An 18,757-nucleotide genomic window follows, 5' to 3' on the forward strand; every position below is an offset into this window, starting at 1 on the left:
AGGGCAATTCTGAGCTAGATGGCAATAGAGTGGGTTACAACCTAACATCACACAAACCCTTTTGGCAAATGATATAACTGGCAAGGTACCATTGGAAAGATCTTGGTTGCATTCAAGATACCTTTTTTTCCTTCTTTAGTGACAGTAGAATGAGTTATCTGTACTTCATGCCTGATACATAGACAAAGAAACAAATTGGCATAGATACTAGCATTGCTTATCTGCCTAATACAGCATCTTTTTCTATGTGTTTAGTTGCTTGGGGTAAAATGTTTGCTTAATTTAGGCATAAAATAATTGAAGGAATCCAGTTCTGTAAATTTTTTTCCTTCTTGGTTTTAATTCATGTCAGTACCACAGAAAATAACATCCTTAGCAAACAATCACTTATATTCCTCAGCTTCCCTGCATAGCAGCTTACCATTCACTTTGGAAAGCCAGTTTCCATTGGCTTTGACCGCCAGTACTTTCTCAGAGGGGCTTATGCATCAGCAAGCTGGTTTTCTTCAGTGTTATATTCAGCCAATCAATATGCATAGCAATTGGTGGGTTCCGTGATTAAGGAGGCTTGTGGTCTGGTGGTATATGGCCAGTGACAGACTTCATGTTTTCTCTTATGCTAATCTCAAAGCAATTTATGGATTAGCACAGCTAATTGAGAGGGGAGGCAAAAGTACTGACAAAAGTACTTGCAAAGCCGTATTACAAATGTTCAGTATCAGTGTAGGTGACTGTGAATGCTTTCCTCTTGAAGAGTTGTAGCCTTTGGCAAGCTGTCCCCATAGCTGTGTGGAGTTCTTGTGGTAATATCTACTAAATGTGTTAAAGCAGTGGCCCAAGAGCTATCCTTCTGACATCTGAGTGGGTTAGAAGCACGTGAATATTGAGAGGTCTGAGCACTGGGGCAGGTTACCCAGAGAGACTGTGGGATCTCCATCATTAGGGATATTCAGACACCGTCTGGACATGGTTCCAGGCAACCTGTTCACTGTCAAGGTTCTCTACATCTCTTCCGTAGGTCACTGCTGCATTTTCTAGAAAGGATGCTTCTATTATTTCAGACCTATTACAGGTTTTTGCTTACCACAAGGTATAGCTGTATACACAATAAAGATGATCCTGTTTAAATCTAGTATAGTATTTACGTTCACCCTTAATGAGAATTGCAATATGCACATTCACCAGAGATGCGTGTGCACTCTGTTAAAATTTGTATCTTGTACACTTCTTGTTTGAAGTATTTTTCTTCTCACTTTGGCTATGTAAAACACTTAAAATATTATTAAAATGAAAATTAGGTACAGATAATTATTCTCAGGAAATAGTGTAGTAGTACATACATGTTACTGTGGGGAGAGCAAATGCTGCATATTCATAAAGCTTTGATTTTTCCCCTTGCCTGTTAAAACAAAGTGCTGTTTTCTAAAAATTGTGTGTCATCACACAACTAAGTAGTGTATGTATGCAAAAAAGGGGAAGTGTTAAAACTGAAAAAAATTTTGCTACCTTGTCCCAAGATATCCTAATATTTTGTAATTAACTGCATAAAATTAATGTTTAATGCTTTTTGTACTGTTAATTCAACATGAAAAATATAGCTGCTGTATGGCTACTTTATTGAATTAAAAAATAGAGATTACAAGAAGCTAATATGGAGGAAATCAGGCAGGCATTTGTTTTTCAAAAAGAGCCAACTTCATTGCTTCATAACCAAGTGGAAAAGTCTGGTTTTAAGGAAGTGTATGAAACAGAAAGGAAATCCTTTCCATTTCCTTTGCATACACTTTATGCATAAAAAAAATGCAATGTGTAGGGGACGCTTGGCAAATTTTCAGTAAACAGTTGTCTAGGTGTTAATAGTCACATAATTCTGAAAACAAACTTTACAAAACCTTCTGCTTCAGTTCTTTCCTCTTTGTTTATTCAGAGGACACTTTTGATACATTCACACCTTACTCAACACAAATTCTTTTACGTATACCTGCAATGTTTGTGAAGATGCCTCTATTTTATATATATGCTCTTATAAAGTTGTTAGTTTTTTACCTTTGCTTTCAGACCATTTGCAGGTCTCGCTGGACCTTTGTCCGGAAATGAGTACAGCCAAGGTATATCTATATTTAGGGCCTAACAAAGTATGGTCTGATTTTTGTCATGCATATTATTGTATTATGACTACTTTTTGCTGTTGACTTACTGGCAATGATGTTTTATGGTTTTAAAATATTTTCTCATATAACATCTGTGAAATCTGTAAATTATTTTTTTTCCTCTTCAGTAATTCCATTGAGAAATGTTTTAAATCTCAACCCTTCTGTTTGGTATGAGCTCTTACACATTTTTCTGGTTAGTATTTCATCCTCAGAGTGTTCAATTTGTGGTTCTGTTTTAGGCACCGGGTCTCATTAGTGTTATCTTTTTTCCACAGACTGGAGAATTCTCAGCTCGTTTCCTCTTAAAGTTGCCTGTAGACTTCAGCAATATTCCTACCTACCTTCTCAAGGTAAAAACAAATGTATAAGTTGACAGTATTTGTGAGAGAGTATGAATTATTGAAATGTTCTTAGTAACTATTTTGACTTCCCTGACCACCTCCTCTCCAAGAGTTTGAAAGTCCACTGTTTCTAAATCTGATTGGATTATATTTTGGCAAGGTGATGTTAGACATACTATTGTTTTGCATGCTGTTTTACTAGGTAGTAAATATATATCTGTCACTCTTAAAGACCTTGCAGGATTTGCATTGTTGTAGAAGACTGTATACAATGTGGAGGTTCTGGCTTTTTAGACAATATCATAAGTACCAAAGGCTTGACCGTACCTAAGGTATCATATTGGGGAATAAATTTAAATATTTCCAGATAAACTCCTTTGATAGGACTATATGGAATTTCCTGCTATTTAAGTGTTGGTTTTTTTAATGAGCAGTCCAATTGCACCAGTAGCCTTGATAATAGAAACAGAAAAGCAAACTAAATATACTATTTCTTAACAGGGAGTGAAAGCAAGTACTGATGACATGAACTGAAGGTTTTGATGATTACTTTGCTTCATTGTTTACAGTAAACGCTAATTTGACAAGGTATTTTAGAAAGCAGGACTGCAGAGTATTGATGTGTGTTGGAAAAAAGTATTTCTTTCTTTGCTAGGGAGTAAAAAAACCAAACAACCAAACAAAAAAACTTGTGACAAACTATCAACATGGAATAATTTGAAATGAGTGGTTTTCACAGCAGGTGGACAGTCACTCTTTCAAGTAGTTACTGTGGAAGCCCATCATAATGTCAATGTTACTATATTCAGAGAACACGGTGTGAGTTCTGGGTTCTCTCTGTCTATCATTACTGTCAGAATGAAGTGTCAGAACTGCTACTGCAGACAAGGTTTGAGTCAGCTGATGTTGCCAACAACCCATCTTTCCTTTAAACTGCATGTCTGCCTCCTTACTCAGCTTTTTACTTTTAAATATTTGGAAAGAAGAACAGCTACTTAATGTTTAGCAACTAATGTGTTGAGATGAAAATGTCAGTGTAGATCCGATTACCTCCTCTTCATCTTATTGTTAGAACTGTCTTCAACTATTGTTAGATTGCAGTTGCAAGTGTGAATCTTCAGTTAGGTGTCTCGAGCTAAGAACCATGAAAATAAAGGCAGGCAGAACTGTAATCTAACTGAAATTTTTGGTTGTAGTCTGAGGTCAGTATCCTATGATCTCTTTACCTTCTGTAGACTGCTTGCTGTTGGAGTAATGAGCCAATCCTAACTTTCTCAAAAGCCTCCAGTAATTTTCAGTTTGTTCCTATGTTCATGGTAGCAGCCCTTCTCCCAGGTGCTGTCTTTAATCAGAGCCTTCTTTTCTCACTTGATGGGAATGTTGCCAGTCAGATGTAAGAGGGTTGGCCGAGGCCTTCCTAGGAACGATGGTGTTGAGAAGCAGGATGCAGCAACAGTTCACCTGGAGTGCAGGATAGCTGTGATTTGCTTCTGGATGGCCCTGTGGAAGAAAGGAGACTGAGAACATCTGACATGAACTATGCTGTCTGCTCCTGCAGGAACTCCAAATTGTCATATTTTCCAGGAACAATTTTAAATTGATCAAGAATTTTAGGACATGTGCATACCCAGCATATTCAGTAGCTTCAGTCATAGGGCTCTCTTATACCTCTCCTCAGCTTCTGGGGAAGTGACATGACTTGAAGGTTGGAAGGTGGTATATAACTTCCATTGTAACTGTCATTGTGTAGGAACCCTGTGGCAGAAAGAGATTCTACTTTTGCTTCTAAAGAGTAACGTTTTAATGCATGAGAGCACACTCTTCCTTACTGTAATTCCCTATCACATTCACTAAACATCTTCCACCTTCCTCTAAACAAGGTTGGTATACTGTGCATAAATCATCAGTGCTCCACAACTGCTTCCTGGAGCGTTGTTCACCCTGAGTACTGAATGACTCATTAGTCTGAAGGAAAACGTGTATTTATTTTGCATGTGTATATAGATTGTGTGACATGAAGAGACACACTCAGAAAGTAGCAGAATCAAAGTTTCCTAGTCTACCTTTCTTTTGACATTTCTAAAATCTTAATGTCTTCGCTTTGGGGTTTTAAAATTTATGTATTTTTGTATGTAATAGCCTGGATTTTTACAGCAGCAGAACCTTCTTGCTGGGCAGTGTACTTATGAAATCCTTAGCTTTCTTATGCAGACTTCTACTATGCAAACTGACAAGTAACTGTCTGTGGGAGGAACGTGATGTGTAGTCTGGATGAGTAGCCACAGGAGAAGAAATACTGTTTTATTGCAGTAGTGTATGTTGACGGCAGAAGAATGGTTTGACTCAGGCTCCAGCATGGATTGTGACAGAGGGTGTTCTGTAGCAGTCGTGGATCTTTTACCCCTGGTGCCTTTAGCTCCTTGTATTCTGACATTATCAGTTATATGAATGTCATCTCATATGCCAGTAATATAAAGGCAGGTAGAACTGGAGCTACTCCATTGTGGTTGAAATTCAAAAAGCTATTTAAAAAAAAGTCAGATATTTTTTTTTTTAAGCTGTCCATATCTGTCTTACTTCTTTTTTTGTTTGGGGTTTTTTTGGTTTTTTTTTTGGGTGGACTTTTGGCATAAATAGATCTTTCATTTGTTGCAATAACCGGAGTTTATTTTCTATCATGTCTGCCGGTTATGTTAGCTTCAATGCTACCTGCTGGATTATGGTACATGGTAGATCATCTAATGATGCAGTGGAAATAATGGTTAATATGTTATCCTGAAAGGTGGAAGAGCAATCAGTAATTGAAGGCCATTAGTGTATTAACACCTTAATGTTTAACTGCAGAATTTAATGGGTTTGAATTATGTTCCGGTCTGTAGCCAGCCTTATAGTGTGCAGTAGCTTCTCTGTAATGATTTGCAAAGTCCAAACCTGTGTTAACTTTCTCTGCCATCCTCTTTTTTGATGCTTGATTAATACTGCTTGTATTTAAAACCGGTGAAATATTTAAAGACCATTATTTTTGCCTCATCAATCACCCCTAGTACCTGAATAATTTGTAATGCTCTTCTGAAATTTTTATTGATGTCAGTAGTTATCACACTACAAGTGTGACTGTAAAGCTGAATATAGTAAGCCACAGTAACTACTTGAAAGAGTGACTAATCTGAAGATCTTACTCTGTCAACTTTGTACTGATGATCGTGAGAGTATTCTCCTTTCCCTATAAAGAATGAAAATTTGAAGGTGTAGCATAAGTTGGGTTGTTATGGACTGCAGAGGCGGATTGACCAGGTTATTTTAAAGGTATTCACTGCACTAAATTTAAAATTCAGTTGAAGTGTGTGTGCGTTTTAAGGAAAATAGGTGAGTATATGAAGAAGAGCACAAATGATTCAAAGAGCAGTGCAGAGTACACTGTCTCTTCCTTTGAATTCTGAAATTCTAGTAAAAGTTCTTCAGTTATTTATTTGGAAACAATCCTCCTTGTAATGGCTGCAGCAGATAAATCTGGTTTTGTAAGTTTTCTTGACACATTCCTTCACATTTGAAAGAAAAAGTATCATTCTTTATTTTCCAAGCTGAAGAACTGTTCAAAAAAGAAATGTTGGTTTACACTTCTATGAAAAGGCACCCTTTCATTATTTTTTCCTTTACAAAGTTATACTTCAATACAAACATTTTGCATTGAATGTGGACCTTCGTATCCACTTTTACATTGTTTTCTTATGCAAATCCATTTGACAAATGAAAATTTTAAATGTTGAAAAAACTGCAGAATAAAGCTGGTGGCTCAAACTACTGCAAGGCTCATTACTGGTATGTCTTTCATTAAGGTTCTCTTACTTGACAAGAATGTGGCTTTGGCTCAGGAAGATCCTTACGTCTTAATCTGTTTACTAGTATACTTTCCCTTACCCTTTTTTGCAATTGGATTTTTAATCAGTGCGTTTATTTTGGCTTGAATTCTTTCCTGTTGGTTGCAACATTTTAATTTTTGCCACAGCATTTTATAAATTCAAGTATTCACTGTACATACTAGTTTTGAGAGTCAGTCTCTAGTCCACTTTATGCCTCTTCACAAATACCATGTAGTCACAGTAATAATGACGGTAGTTGACTTAGCATCTAAAATACTTCATCCAAATTTTGTTTCATTTTTTGTAGTTATGTTCAGCTTCAGGGACATGTGTTATTATAATGATAATTCATTAAGTATCTCCATCTCAGTAATTTACAAATTGTACTGGATTATGTGACTGTAGTATGATTGCACAATGTAAGTGAACTTGAGAGTATGTTGCTAATGATGCTGTTGAAACAAGATATTTAGGTATTTTTCTTTTATTTCCAAGGAGTTTTTTAGGTTTTGGCTAAGTAAGATGTGCCCTGATTACCTCTACCTTCTTATATGTAATTTTTGAAGTCATTTCATATTCTCATGCACCTGCTTGTTGTGCCCTGGTGAATAGCTAATATCTGGACGAATTTAGCTACGATGCTGTTACCAGCAGCCTTCCAATAATTTCTTACGATTCAAGTGTAAAGGAAATATGCAAAGCAAACCTAATTTCTTTTGTAGAAGATTTAAAAAAAATCTTTAAACCTGTTTTTTCTGAAGAGCTTTTTTGTGATGACCATCATATTTAGTGTATATCTTTCAGAACTGAAACAAATAACAGACATTGTCTAGACACATTGCCAGGGGCCAAACAGTTGCGTGTAAGACTGTCAATGGAAAAAGTTTATCCTCAAGTTCAAAATGAAAGATAAGAACATATTTGTGTTTTTTCTTACTGTGATTTCATCATTTGGAAGCCTGTTAAAAGGTGTCAGTGCAACTTTTGTTTACGACGTAGACCGAATTCCAAGTACTGTGAAAAGACTGCAATATTTGTGTATGTTTAAGTAATCAACTATAGTCGAGAACAAACAAAGGTACAGTATAATATGCAGGGTCAAATGAGACCTTTTCCAGGCTGGTTTCTTTGCTATTGTGATTTATCAGTTTGATTTATTTGACAGCATTTAAAGTTTGTGTCAAATTGCAGCAAATATGAAAACACAAGCACAGTTGTATAAAAGCTAGTGTTTCTGCCGTTTAACTAAAAAAATTTGAGCTAAATATTCTGAAAAAATGGAAAAATTGGAGCACAAGTCTTACGAAGAGAGGCTGAGGGAGCTGGGGTTGTTCAGTCTGGGGAAGAGGAGACTGAGGGGAGACCTTATTGCTCTCTACAAGTACCTGAAAGGAGGCTGTAGAGAGGCGGGGGTCGGTCTCTTCTCCCAAGTTACAGATGATAGGACAAGAGGCAATGGCCTCAAGTTGCGCCAGGGGAAGTTCAGGTTAGATATTAGGAAATATTTCTTTACTGAAAGGGTTGTCAGGCATTGGAATGGGCTGCCCAGGGAGGTGGTTGAGGCACCATCCCTGGAGGTATTCAAGAGAGGAGTTGACATAGTGCTTGGGAATATGGATTAGTGTTGGGTGGTGTGGTGGTGTGTGTGTGGGTTGCGTGTGTGGTGGTTTTTGTTTTTGTTTTTTTGTGTTGTGTTTGTTTGTTTTTTTTTTTTTTTTTTTTTTTTTTTTTTTTTTTTTTCATTGGTTGGACTAGATGATCTTAAAAGGTCCCTTCCAACCTCTGTGATTCTGTGATTCTGTGAAAATAAGGTGATCAGTAACAGCCAACATGGCTTCATTAGGGGCAAATCATATCCGACAAATTTGGTGGCCTTCCACAAAGGGGTTACAGTGTTGGTGGATAAGAGAAGAGCAACGGACATCATCTACTTGGACTTGTGCAAAGCTTTTGACGCTGTCCCACATGGTATCCTTGTATCTAAAGTGGAGAGACATGGATTTGACAGATGGACCACTTGGTGTATAAGGAACTGAGGGGATGGTCACACTCAAAGAGTTGTGGTCAACGGCTCAATGTCCAAGTGGAAACCAGTGACAAGTGGCATTCCTCAGGGGTTAGTATTAGGACCAACTGTTTAGCATGTTTGTCAGTGATATGGACAGTTGGATTGAGTGCACCCTCAGCAAGTTTGCTGACAACACCAAGCTGTGTGGTACAGTTGACACACTGGAGGGAAGGGATGCCATCCAGAGGGACTTGGACAGGCTTGAGAGGTGGGCCTGTGCAAACCTAATGAATTTCAACAAGGCCAAGTACTAGATCCTCCATCTGGATCAGGGCATTCCCAAGCACAAATAAAGCTTGGGCAAAGAATGGAGTGAGAACAGCCCTGAGAAGAAGGACTTGAGGGTGTTGGTAGATGAGAAGCTCAATGTGAGCTGGCAATGTGCACTGGCAGCCCAGAAAGCCAACCGCACCCTGGGCTTTATCAAAAGAAGCATGGCCAGCAGGGCGAGGGAAGTGATTCTGCCCCTCCCCTCTGCTCTGGTGAGACCTCGCCTGGAGTACTGTGTCCAGCTCTGGGGCCCCCAACATAAGAAGGACATGGACCTGTTGGAGGGAGTCCAGAGGAGGGCCAGGAAGATGATCAGAGGGCTGGAGCATCTGTCCTGTCAAGACAGACTGAGACAGTTGGGGGTTTTCATCCTGGAGAAGAGAAGGCTCCGGGGAGACCTTTTAGCAGCCTTCCAGTACCTGAAGGGTGGTCTACAGGAGGGATGGGGAGGGACTCATTATGAGGGAGTCTAGTGATAGGACGAGGGGTAACGGTTTTAAACTGAAAGAGAGGAGATTTAGATTAGATACTGGGAAGAAATTCTTTACTGTGAGGGTGGTGAGACACTGGAACAGGTTGCCCAGAGAAGCTGTGGATGCCCCATCCCTGGAAGTGTTCAAGGCCAGGCTGGATGGGGCTTTGTGTAACCTGGTTTAGTGGGAGGTGTCCCTGCCCATGGCAGGGGGGTTGGAACTAGATAGTCTTTAAGGTCCCTTCCAGCCCAAAACATTCTATGATTTTATTAAAAAATATATTATTTTCTTTTTCTTTTAAATTTAATTTAATTTTGGTAGCTGGCTGACTAAAACCTGCTGTGTAGTGTCTTAAGGTTACAAAGTCAATGGCAAAAAAGAATTAAGAGTCCAGATCTGACTTGATCTTTTTACACTAGACTGTTTTAGACCATACTGGGCAGCTACCTCTCAAAAGAGCATAGAACATTTTTCAGTATATACTATTTAACTATCTTCCCATAATGTATATATGTCTTCTATATTGAGTAGAATGATGGACCTGTACATCATATGAAGCTTGTCATGTCTATCGTGCCAGCTGTCATTTTACCTGTTTTACAAATAGGAAATCTGGTGGTTTATAAGACTTGTAGGAAATACTGTGGTTCTCATAATTCACAATCCTTTCACCATGCTTTCCATAGAGATCTTTTAAGCTAATACATAGATTGCTGTTAATCTTATACTACTTAAGACTTTGTGGCAGAAGCATAAAGTTCACTTCCTGAATTGTATTCTATAATGTGTTCCTTATCTTGAGAGGTATGTAAGCATTCAGAGCAAATAATTTGAATTTTAAAAGTAGATGTCAGTTTGATGTTCACTAGATTGCTTATTGTACCAGCATTAAATTATTTAAAAGGAATATTGAATCGTCAAGGATTGTCTAGGTTTCTTCTGTTAATAGTTTAAAGGCAAACTTTATAACATGCAATTATAATGAGCCATTGAGATTTTAGATTAGAAGTGGGTCTGTGCAAGTTAGTACTGGCAATGTTCAGAACAGAATAGTTTGTAATAGCTGAAGCCAGTAAATTGTATAATCTAGAGGCCATGAGAATAAACGTAGCCTGCGTCTGTAGCAGGCATTTACCAAAAAGAGATGTCATTGATACTTGTCTCTAAGAATCATAGAATAGTTAGAGTTGGGAGGGACCTTAAAGATCATCAAGTTCCAACCCCCCTGTCATGGGCAGGAACACCTCCCACTAGAGCAGGTTGCTCAAAGCCCCATCTTTCATTTTGGCCTGTGCCCAGAAATCTGTGGTTTACTTTTGCTGTCTGCTTTTTTCATCAAAAAGTACTAAATGAAGCACCATGGAGAAAGTGTTGCTTTTCCCCAATATGGTGGTCAGTGTCAGAATAACAACCTGTTGCCAGAAGCATGCAAGCTCCAAGGAGGGGAGCTTGCATAATGAGTGAGGCCAAAAATAAATAAATTTTAAAAATTAAAATAACAAAAAGGTGTTCACATTGTGAAATGATTCCAGCAGTTTGAGAAGTTGTGGAGTCAGAAAAGTAGTGACTTTTTTGGTGGTAAAATATTGTTAATTGTCTAGTTTTTCATAATAGCTTAAAGAATATAAGATCTATCAACCGTAAACATTTGGGTGTTTTGTTGTGGCTTTTTTTTTTTTTTTATTATTTAGCAGGATGTTTCAATTTTCACTGTAGGTAAAAGTGTAAGATCTTACTTATTCCACTGTATAGAAGCATTGTGCTTCTTAGCTTGTCTTACTGCTGCAGTCTAATTATTAACTTGACAGAGTTTTGCAGAGTAGGTCAGCCCTCTTGCCTTGCCACAGAATCTACTGATTCTGGCATTGGAGAGTTAAGAGTAAAATGTTACTGCTATAATTCATTGAAGCTTCAGAAATTTTTACAGAAACTGTGATTTAATTAGTCATCCTTTCATGATTTTATTCTAATATTGGCTGCCCATAATCCAAGGGAAGCAAAGCCCCATAAAAGTATTCTTTATAATCAGAACATGTTATATTTGAATTTTGTAAACTGATCCGTTCCCTTTATTCTCACTAAATTTTATTAGTACAACTTTTTCACAACAACATGATTTGTTTGTAGTAACTAGTCACTAAAACCACATAAAATATGTTAGTGTCAGGAGCACCTTAAGTTCCATATGCTGAAAGCCAAAAGCAATTTTTTAAATCAGCTTTTTCTGTAATTCATTGGCAGATTTTGTTAATAAGATCTGTCAACTGGAACAGCTCATTCTGCACAGCTGATGATTTTTATAGGTTATGATCTTAATATGAATCATAATCCCCAATCAACTGTATTTCTGATGACAGTTATCTTATATTTAAACATTTTATTTTTATAATGCAATAGTAAAGGAAAGGACTGCCACATCTACTGATAAATTAGATCTTACAATAGTCATCTCAATTTCTGTGATTTTTTCTCTAATTTGTTAGAACTACTAATTTGCTCAATTTGCTCTTCTGAGATGAGTAGAAATAGGATTTTCTTTCATTAATTTTCTAAAAAAGAATGAAGAAAAACAAGTTAAAAAGAATAGCTTCTGAAATTTAAAAGCCTTTTTTTGCATCTGGTGGTAAAGTTTATAGACTTTCTGTTTATAGTTATGTTGCGTGACTTGGTTCAGATTTACTGCCTTGTTAGGGCTTGTAATTTGTATTATTGCTTTACATTTGCATTCTATGTATTGCATAGGAAGAATGGAATTCAATAGCCTTAAAAATAATTGCAGGTTATTACATAATGATGGTGCTTGTTTTATCTGCCATGGTCCACCCATAGTATCTAGAAGCAGCAATGTACAGTGATCTTTAAACTGGGAAGAGGATCTAGGATATATTTTTAAAACCTTTTCTTTATTTTCCTATTTCTGCTTCTTCCTGAAAAGAAAGATATTTGAGAAGTTGTTGAGCATATAATATGAGTGTAGCAATAATCTGTAAAATTCATTAACCAGCAAATCTGCATTTGCAAATGTAGAAGTACATAAAGCATGATGATAGGATGTTAAGGATATTTCAGTGCTGAGCCCACAGCCTCTTTCTACTATTAGGTTTCTTCCTTAGACTTCAGATCAGGGCTTAAGTCCTACAGCAGCTCATATTTTGAGGTTTTTAAGTCAATTTTGTATACAAAACCACCAGTTATTTACTGTAATGGGTTGGTTGGATGTTTTGCTGTTTTTTTTTTTTATTCTGCCTTTCAGATTAGTAGATTATATCTGTCTTCTTAAGAAAGAATAGTACTAACACAAATGTATGTCTGTATGATTTCATATGATTCTGAGTCATTCTTGTTTTGGATTCTGCGATTTGCACTGGTAACTTTTTTTCTTTAAATACACAAAATCCATTGATGGCTATCAATCTAAAAAGATGGAGGGTTTGGGTTTTTTTTAAATATATCTGAAAAATAACTGTGCAACTGCTGACTTTTATTTGGTTTCATAGATGTAAAGGTTAAAGCCAAAAATACATTTTTTAGAAAAAAGAAAGAAAAATTAAAGCTTTAGCGTTGAATCAGTTACTGTCAGCAGTAAACATTCTGAGGTGGATGATCCATCACATTTATTTTTGTCTAATTGATACTGACAATGTCATTGATCATAATATCATGAAACATAAAGTAAAAAAAAAAAAAAAAAAAATCAAACCAAAAAACCCCCAAAACAAAACATCTAGGATGTTCTACTGTTTTGCACAGCATGCACAGCATTTTCTCCACTAATTGCTAATGAATAATGTGCCATGTTTCTATCAATCTTTGCATTTCTATAGTAACTTCTATTTAGGAAAGTAGTTGTTTGTTTACATAAGGTATATTTCAGTATTTTCTGTTTTAGAAGGAGACTTCAAGTGGAGAAGGCTGGAGGACAGATTACCTTGTTCAGCAGCATCTCAGTGAAACACTGAAAGAAAGATAAATAAAATTCAGACCTGTTGTCTATTTCTGTTTTAATGATTTAAGTGTTCATGCTAGAACTTGTACTTCTTTTGTGTGCTGGGACCTGTAATCATTGCAAACAGCACGTCCATTGGGGAGATGGGCCAGTGGGGAGGAGCGTTAATTTGGCTTCATTGGATGCAATTAGGTGCGCTCCTTAGGCCTTAACAAGTTACCAGTACGTTAAAATTTGTGAAAAAATGTCTGTGAATTAAATGTTGTTTTTCAATTACATAATGAACTGTCTGGAGTGCAGAAACAATATTTAAGTATATCCACATAATATAGATAGGAAGTACTTCTACTGAAGGAAAGTAGTGAAATAGAATTAAACTAATAATACTGCTCCAACTCTTGCGATTCTTTGTTATTTTAATGATTTGCTTATTGGAGTTAGCTTTTGTAATAAACTGCTGAAATATGTATGCTTTTTAATTTATCTAAATATGTTTATATATCTGGACATATCAGATATTCTGTGTTTTAATGCAACATCTTTTCTGGTCTAGAAAAATATTAGACAAATGTGACTGATGTCTTGACTAAAACTGATGACTGACTGATGGTATGTAAATAATCAGCTACTGATTTGCAAGAACCCTGAGGACAATGTAACGTGTTGTTTAGCAAAGAATAAACATGCTCGTTCCAAATTATTATTTTCATTGTTTAGCATTTATAGTGTGTCCTAGATAAAATCATTAATTCTATCTCATTTCACCTATGACTTTTTGAAAGTAATAAATCTTATTTAATTTTCATCTTACTTTTGTTAAGTGATAAGATTAGCTCTTGAAATGTAGGTCAAATTATACACAGGTTACCATTTTGACATACATATAGGTATTGTCTCTTTTTATCTACATAGGGAAAAAACCCTCTATTTTTGGGGCAGAACTTGAAGCATGGAAGAACTAGAAGTATACAAATTTACAGTGGAATCCTGAGCCATGAGTAGAGAGCTTGTTGAAGGCTTCAACCAGAACAGTGTTCTTCCTCTCCCCTCTCTTTCTATAACTTTCGCAATTCATCACAATTACAATGAGCAGTCATTCAGGTCCAGTGCATTTTGGCACCTTTTTTTTTTGATGTAAAAGCAAGCTGCTTCTGTCAACAGGGAGAGTTGTATGACTTCAGAGTTGCTGGGGTTTTTTCTCATAGGCCGTTTTTCCACTGATACGGATTTTTATGTTGTCCCTCCTTAAAATTCTTTACTGTTCTTGAGTGTCTTAAGTACCTGTTGATTTTAGTTATTATGGGCACCTCTTAACATGTGGACAATAACTTATAAGATGTATATAACATACAAATGACTCATATAAGTCACCTTTTCCAATGGAAAACTGTATGCACCCCCCAAACTATATAGTTAAACAACAACAAAACTCCCCCTAGTATTAAAACGACCAAAGCTCAGAGTTCCAGCTATCAGTCCAAGCAATAAAAAGCATTTGGGCTCCATTTCTGAAAGGCATGAGATGCTCCCTGTATGTCACTGACTTCAGTGGCAATAAACTCGTTGCAAGTACATAATATTTCCCAGGAACAGACTCTTTTTAATATGTTATGAAGCTCGATGAAATGGATTGTATCTCTGATGATGCTTAGAACTTCTTAATACCTTCCTTCCAGAGTTCCCAGAGCCCATCTGGATTCTGTGTGAAAGAAAAGCACTTTAACCGTTTCACTGATTTAAAAAAAAAAAATAATCAAAAAGCAAATAAATGACAGAGCAAGGTGTAGAATACATGAAATCTGGCTTGCTGACTGTCTGATAGTCCTCTCTGGGTAAGAAATGTCTAAACGAAGATACAGTTTTAATTTTATATTCTTTACATTGTATGTCCTCTTTGTTTACAAATGGAACACTTGCTTTCTAGGTAGAATGTAGTTCTTTTCATATCCATTTTGTTTTATGCTTATCATGTGTTTTGACAGTGTATGTAAAATGCCATTAAAATGGCAGTAATTTCTAGACTTTGCTCTGTGTAATTAACCTTGACTGCACAAGAAATACTGAACAGACGAGCTGTTTATCTTGCTTTAAATATTCATTTTAAAATGGCAACTCAAGCTGCTTTTGCAAGTTTTAGGTTTTTTTAATTTAAAATTGGGAACCATTGTTGCAACTTTCTTTCAAGATGTGGTAATTAATAGTTGGATACTGAGTAATAAAAAGACTTATTTAGAGCAGGCAGTGCATTTGGAATAAAGACCAGAGACTAGGATTTATGCAACTTGTTTGGTAAAAATAAAGAACTGTGGTGCTAATAATATGAAACTTTAGGACAGCATGCTTTATGAGCTCTCCTAAAACAAAAGAAATCTTGGAACGAAATTACCAGAGGGATTCTTCTGGTTGCAATAGCAAATGTTTCATGAGAAGCTGTGCAACTGAATTTGTAATAAACAAGACTGGCATTTTATGATTGTGTTCTTGCAGCATCAGTTTTACTGTATGGCAGCAACTTAATAACTAAAATATTCTTTTTTTTTTTTTTTTTTTTTGTTTACCACATGTTGCCAGTTCCTTCTTGAAAAGGTGTGTGATCAAACTGCAGCCCAGTTTAAAGGCCTTCAGGCAATGATAGTATCAGATTTAGGAGACTATACCTGTTAAAGCAACTTGGAGGCATATATTATCTCTCTGACTCATGTGAGGCAGTAGTGCAGTATGCAGAATTATTTTTCCTTGGCTTCTTTATTTATAAATTTTGTGAATATAACTGGATACATTTGCCTCTCCTAGAAAAATGGTGTAGAAAACTTTATGCCAGTAGTACCAAAATGTTATCACTGCTATCAAAAGGTAAGTAACAGCATATGAATAAATAGTATATTAATAAATTGCTTCAATACTAAATAAAAGAGAAAGAATAGCACTAAAAAGGTAATTTATTAGAAGAGAACTGAGAATCATTGGAAGCCTAATAAGAAAAAAAGGTTCATGTAGGATTGAAAAATTGCAGTTCATTAGGTTTGGAGGGATGGATTCCTGGGAAATTTGGAAAATTGTAATAGTGATCTGTGTAAACAGGATGTAACAAAAATAAATAAATAAAAAAATAATTTTCACATGCAGTTCAGCAACACAAAAGGTGAGCATGTGCTTACAGAGCAAGGTGATATGTGTGCAGTTGTCTGGCACACACAGTTGTAAGTTTTAAGATTTTAAGTAAACCAACCGGATTTGTGAGCAGTATAAATAGTGACGGTTCATTTCCTAAAGGTTTAATCCCTTATTTCCTTGAATCTCTGCACTATGCCATTATGGTTCCACCATGTGTCTCTCATGTAGCAATTAATCAAGTGAGAGGATAGGAAGTGTTTTCACTGGTTGGCCCCCCAGTTGCTACCATTCATCGCAAGCTGAATTTACCCATTGCAACATTTGGTGGGGTAATCACTTGTCTGTCTCCTCTATTTGGCTGCTGATCTTGTTATGGCTTCTAACAACTTAATGATCTTTGAGACTAAAATCAGGTTGAGAAAAGAGGGAAGAGGGCAGGGAGGCATCTGAAAGTGTGCTCACATATGCACTGAATCTGAAACCAAATTAAAAGGGGAGGAAATAATTACAATGTGTGTACATTAGAATGAAAAACTTGCTGACATTGAAAAATCTTTCATCATCCAAAAAGTTTCAGAACAATTTTGCTCAAGTGGGTTGAATGCCTAAATAGACTAGTTACACTTGGTTAGCACTGAGATATTTGGTTGAATTTGTTCGTAAACTCCTTCCTGCAACCTAATCCTCTTTCATTGTTTTTTAAATCAGTTTGGGAATGCCCATCTAAGGCATTATACAGTTTAAAAACAAATCTTTAGTCGAGTGATCAGTTGCAAGAACATTTGTGGTAGGTCAAGATGCAGCTGGTTTTCTCCTTCCTCCACTGAGTCGTTCATCACTGTTACTGTGAAGAAAATAGCCCTTCACGTGAGCTAAGAGAATCAATAGTAAGTTTTCAATATGAAGACAAGCTTATGAACTCATTTAATATGCAAAAGCTATTTTGGGGTCAGACAGAAAAAACAAGAGCTTGTATTTGTAGACAAAGATAAATGATCTCTGCAATTTTGGAAGGTGCTATCAATTAAGATACTTAGAGCTATACAAAACACATTAGTGTGTACTTTTTGAATCAGAGAAAGAGTGGAAACAAGTCTTATCTGTTCATCTTTGTGTTCTAATTTTGTATTCTTTGAAAAATACAATGAAAAGATTCTTATTGAGATAAATATTTTGGAAGCTTACTGCATGTAAACTTTCGAAAACACTACTTTGAAACTTTCACAGTATTGTCTCCAGATATTTACTTGTTTCTCCTGTGCATGAGTGCATTCAGATCCTTGCAAAACCATTACATGGAGAACAAAGTATTGGAAAATGCTTCTTTTATTATATTTAAGTAAACTATTAGTTTGGGACTATTTACTTTTTTATGCATCCATTAATTGCAAACCAGCTTGTAATACGCTGAAAGCTAGACATATATACAGCAAAGCATTTATCAATGTTGATTGAGAAAGGAATATTCAAAAAATGACAAAAATACCTTGACAGTGTCCTGTTAAGTAACCATCTGCAAATATATTAATTCCATTATTTTAATGGACTCCTTTCTTGATTAATCAATGACTTTATTCTCTTAAGCATATCTGTCAGGACATGTCTTCCTAACAAATCTATTCAGCCTGGAGCATGTAAGGCATCATCCTCATCTTCAAACTGTGTTAAGTCAAGAAAATGTTGTGGTAATGTGGGCATCGCTTGTCCAAGAACATTAAGAACCTTGGTCAGGATCTTTTTAACCATAAAAGGATGTGTGTTATGCTTTCTTGTTTGGTATAAGTTGGAAGGGAATGAAAAAAAATACAGAAGGAATTTTTATTACAGAGAAGTATTTCCCTCCAAATAGTACATGAAGGAATAGCGTGTCTGAAAAAAGATTTTGTTGGCAGGGGAAGAAGTAGTCTGAACTACATATTGTTGCTGATAAATGTTTTAGCTGTAGATGAATAATGTATTTAAAATTCAAATTTGTCTAACAGCAGAAACATAAAAAGTTAAATTTTAGACACCTACTTATTTTTTATGTATTTGTATAAATCTTTCTCTGAGTACTAGGCTGATTTTTTTTTTTTTCCCTCCCCCCATACCTAGAGACTGTTACCAATTGCAGGTGTTTAGTAGCTTACCTGCAAGATGAAGAAAAACTAAATTAACTTAGTGTTGTGTGTTCCTAGGAATTTGCATATGAAGAGAAGAGTTTTTCAGAGCAGTTCCATCCTGGTGGTGTACAAATGTAATTGTTAGCAAAATGTTTATTTATTGCTTTTCAATATGTTTTGTATTTCTTTTGAGAATGATGAGTAGTTCTAGGGCAGTTATATTATTTATGGTGAAGAAAATGATACATTTTATTTTAAGATTGTGAAATCATAAAAGAAGTTCAAAAGTGAATAGTCGCTTTTACACTATTCAGTTTGCATTCCATTTTAAAGGGTATATTTCCTTTTTAAGTTTAGCAATATTAACAAAACTCTGAATCTCGAGCTCACCTTTAGTGACCAAAATTGTTGAGCATAGTAAGAGGAAAGT

The 18,757-nt window shown here is 36.0% G+C and overlaps 1 protein-coding gene across 1 annotated transcript in view; it reads left to right on the forward strand.

Moving 5' to 3' along the window:
• BABAM2 (BRISC and BRCA1 A complex member 2) overlaps nt 1-18,757 on the forward strand; it is a 175,031-nt gene that overhangs the window by 54,581 nt on the left and 101,693 nt on the right. The window contains exon 6 of the mRNA XM_074144601.1: nt 2,429-2,503. Within this exon, the coding sequence (XP_074000702.1) occupies nt 2,429-2,503 (75 nt within the window). The remainder of the gene's footprint in view (nt 1-2,428; nt 2,504-18,757) is intronic.

The sequence above is a fragment of the Numenius arquata genome, chromosome 2 (assembly GCF_964106895.1).
Source record: "Numenius arquata chromosome 2, bNumArq3.hap1.1, whole genome shotgun sequence".
NCBI lineage: Eukaryota > Metazoa > Chordata > Aves > Charadriiformes > Scolopacidae > Numenius > Numenius arquata.